At 32.8% G+C, this 3,275-nt stretch overlaps 1 protein-coding gene across 1 annotated transcript; it reads left to right on the top strand.

The window, feature by feature from the left end:
• The first annotated feature begins 1,356 nt into the window (after positions 1-1,356).
• On the top strand, positions 1,357-2,043 carry LOC132637719 (MADS-box protein JOINTLESS-like). Its single transcript, XM_060354766.1, has one exon. It carries the CDS (start codon positions 1,357-1,359, stop codon positions 2,041-2,043), a length of 687 nt encoding a protein of 228 aa, XP_060210749.1.
• Positions 2,044-3,275: the final 1,232 nt, after the last annotated feature.

The following is a 3,275-nucleotide window of genomic DNA, read 5'->3' as shown; positions in this document are numbered from 1 at the left end:
TGCAAATCTACATTCAAGATAATTTATACTAAGGTTAAGTCATTGAAATACTTATGAGGTCAAACTAGACTATTAAAGGAGCTAACGAAATTTGGGAAGCATTTCCCCTTTATCACCTACTTCCACCAAACTTCAACCAACTCCCAAACATCAATAACAATATCAAAAACCATAGCAAAAAATATTATATGCAAACCAGGCTCAAATTAATCTCAATACTTGTTTCATAATCAATTCTTAACCAATACTTCAACACAACACTTTATGCCCTTTTCTATCATGATTCTCTTCACTTCAAGACTTATTAAACCAATCAACTCAACATAAGTAATAAGATGAATATCATACTTTATACTTGAAGGACTTCAACTCACACAACTTGGTTCAAGACCAAATTCACCACAACTCCAAGTAGAAGAAAGAGTAACTACTTTCTATGAACAAGTTGAGGATTCTTGAGCTTGATCTTCTCTTTATATGACTTGGGATGTTTGAGAGAGCTTAAAGGGTCTAGAAGAATCTCTTTTTAGTGAAATAATGAATCCAAGTCGTGACCCTTTAATTTATAACAAAGGGTAAATATTCCACCGCCTCAATTCCACGGTCACTTTCACGGATCGTGAATAATTTCACTAGCCATGAAAGTGGCCATGAAATCAGTCCAGTGGCTCCTCTCCACTGCCTCCAATTCACGGTGGTCAACCACCATTTTCATGGGCCGTGAAATTATTCACGGTCCATGAGAGTGGGCATGAAAATGGTCTTCGTCCAATTTTCTAACAAAACGTATTCTCTCTGATTCGTTTAACGTCTAAACTTTGTAATCTTATTCAAACATGTTTAAGAACTTATACATCTCCAAGATACACCCATATACCTTATACATAATTCTCCAATGATTTCCAATACAAGCCTACAACAACCGACTTAAGACAACACATTAACATATACAAAAAGGCGAAGTATAACGAATTTTGGTCGTCACAATATGTATAATTTTGCGCATTCATGCTAATGTCATCATGTTGTAATCATATTTCTCCCTTTTGTGGCGTGACACAGACTATTAATTTTCCTTTCATGGAGAATAGAATAACTATACAGGAAAGTCACAAATATTTGATTATGAATGGTAAAAACTTAAAAGCATATATTGCTTGTGTAATTATAAAAGGTAAAATCATTCTAATATAACCTTATTTGGACTAAATTATCTCAATCAACTTGAAATTTCTTAATTTGACTAGAGTAACAATTCTTTTTAGTCATCTATAAAAGCCACACCACTCTTCAAGTTTTATACATTCAACTTCTAATGGAAGTTTTTTTTTTTGTGTGTGTGTATTAGAATCAAACATGGACAACAATAGGCTTAAGTATACTAGGGACGATAGTGAAAATGTGAGAAATTCCATCCTAGATAGAAGAGCAACAAGTTTATTTAAGAAAGTAGAAGAGTTTTCAATTCTATGTGATGTAGATGTCGCTATAATTATTTTTAGACCAGGAGAAGCCGAACCCATTGTTTGGAAATCTATAATTTTGGCTAAGGAGGTATTAATGATGTATTTGAGTTTTTCTGAGGAAATAAGGCTTAAGAAGTTAGAAAAACTTGAAACCTATCTTTCAAAAAAAGTGAATGAGCAAGAAGAAAGAATCAGAAAATTAGAGAAAATGAAGGGGGAAAAGGAAATGGAACTTCTCTTCAACCAATTTATGGAGGGAAATAATGCTAATGAACTTGATGCTAGACAAATTAAAGGTTTGTTAAACATGTTTCGTGCTAAGATGGATAAACTTAATGAAAGAAAGAAACAACTCAATCAACCTCCAAATCCTCCTAATTTCAAGCCCGCTGACAAAATTGTTACCCCATCAGCAAGTTCAATGAAAGATTTGATCAATTACCCATGGTTTGTTGAGACTATGGCTACTAAGCAAAATCATTTTGTCTTAGGGGGTGGAAGAAATACAGAGTCTGCCCCAACAGAAGGCGATGACACCAATGTTGAAGATGATGGACATTTCAAGGACCTTGATTGAAGTGTAATGCTTATGTTGTTCTATCATTGTTATTTCATGTTGCTTATTTCTTTGTGTTTGTCTTAATTTGTTGCATTTTCTATTCGTTTTGTGTTATTTTATTTTGTATTTTAGTTATTTATGAAATTTGTTTTGTTTTGTTGGAAAAAAGAACTATTGTTCAGTCGACCAAATTAATTGAGTAATTTTTTTAACTATATTGAATCTTTATTTTTAATCATGTATATTCTATTTCTCTTCACTTTAGAAGCTTGTTTTATTTGTTACAAATGGTAGTTCACGTGCAAGTTAAAATTTTGAAATTTTTAACCAATGTATAGCAACCTATTCAAGTCCATCTAAAGAAAAGCCTCAGTCATTATAAACTATCGGAAATAAGGGTCTCAAAATTCACAATTTTAGCCTGTTCTCTTTCTCTTTTTCTCGGCGATATGTCTTCTTCTTCTTCTTCTATGCATGTCCTCTATTCTCCTCACATCTTCTCTTCTTCTCAACCATACTACTAGTCTTCTATGTCGGCCCCATTCATCTCCTCTGCCACCCTATCTCTTCAAAATGATTTAGTGTTTGAAGTTGTTGGTAAAGGTTTCCCAAATCTAAAGTTGTTACGGTAGATCTTTATTCAAAAGGGTAGAATTTTGGTGGATTTTGATGGATTTGAGGTGTTTAGTGGAGCTTTAATGGTGGTTTCACGAGATGAAATTTCATATGTTTGGATTTGCGGTGATGGATGGTGCTTCAGAGAAAGTAGAAAGTTGTTAGTGGCCTCATGAGTCATGGTGGTTGTTCTAACCTTGGTAGAAATTGTAAGTTTCTTGCTAAACTTGATATTTCCAATTGTGGAATCACATATTCTGTCATTGGTGCATAATCAGTGCATACTCAATGAATAATCAACATATTCAATGAATAATCAATATATAATTCGTGTATCTCCAATGTTTAAGACATACACGCATTATATGTATTAATTATCTAGAGTATATATTAAATTTTACCTCAAACATAAGTTGTAAATTCAGTGTATAATCAATGCATTCATCATCTCTTCTTCTTTGATTTTTTTCGCTTTTTAGACGTTGGAAGAGATGTATAAATTGGATTTTGTAGTCTTTTCTATCACGATCCAAAAATCACAGTTCATGATGACGCCTATTTTCCCACCAAAAGGTAAGTCAAACTAATGATTTTGATACCATAAATTAAATAAGCAGAAGAAATAAAGAGAATAA

This window comes from Lycium barbarum, chromosome 4, assembly GCF_019175385.1.
Source record: "Lycium barbarum isolate Lr01 chromosome 4, ASM1917538v2, whole genome shotgun sequence".
Classification (NCBI taxonomy): domain Eukaryota; kingdom Viridiplantae; phylum Streptophyta; class Magnoliopsida; order Solanales; family Solanaceae; genus Lycium; species Lycium barbarum.
The sequence above is the reverse complement of the archived record's forward strand: the minus strand, read 5'-3'. Positions and strand labels throughout refer to the sequence as shown.

What these genes read in the sequence shown, in the direction of transcription:
- LOC132637719 (XM_060354766.1), top strand. Translation starts at nt 1,357, where the DNA reads ATGGACAACAATAGGCTTAAGTATACTAGGGACGATAGTGAAAATGTG.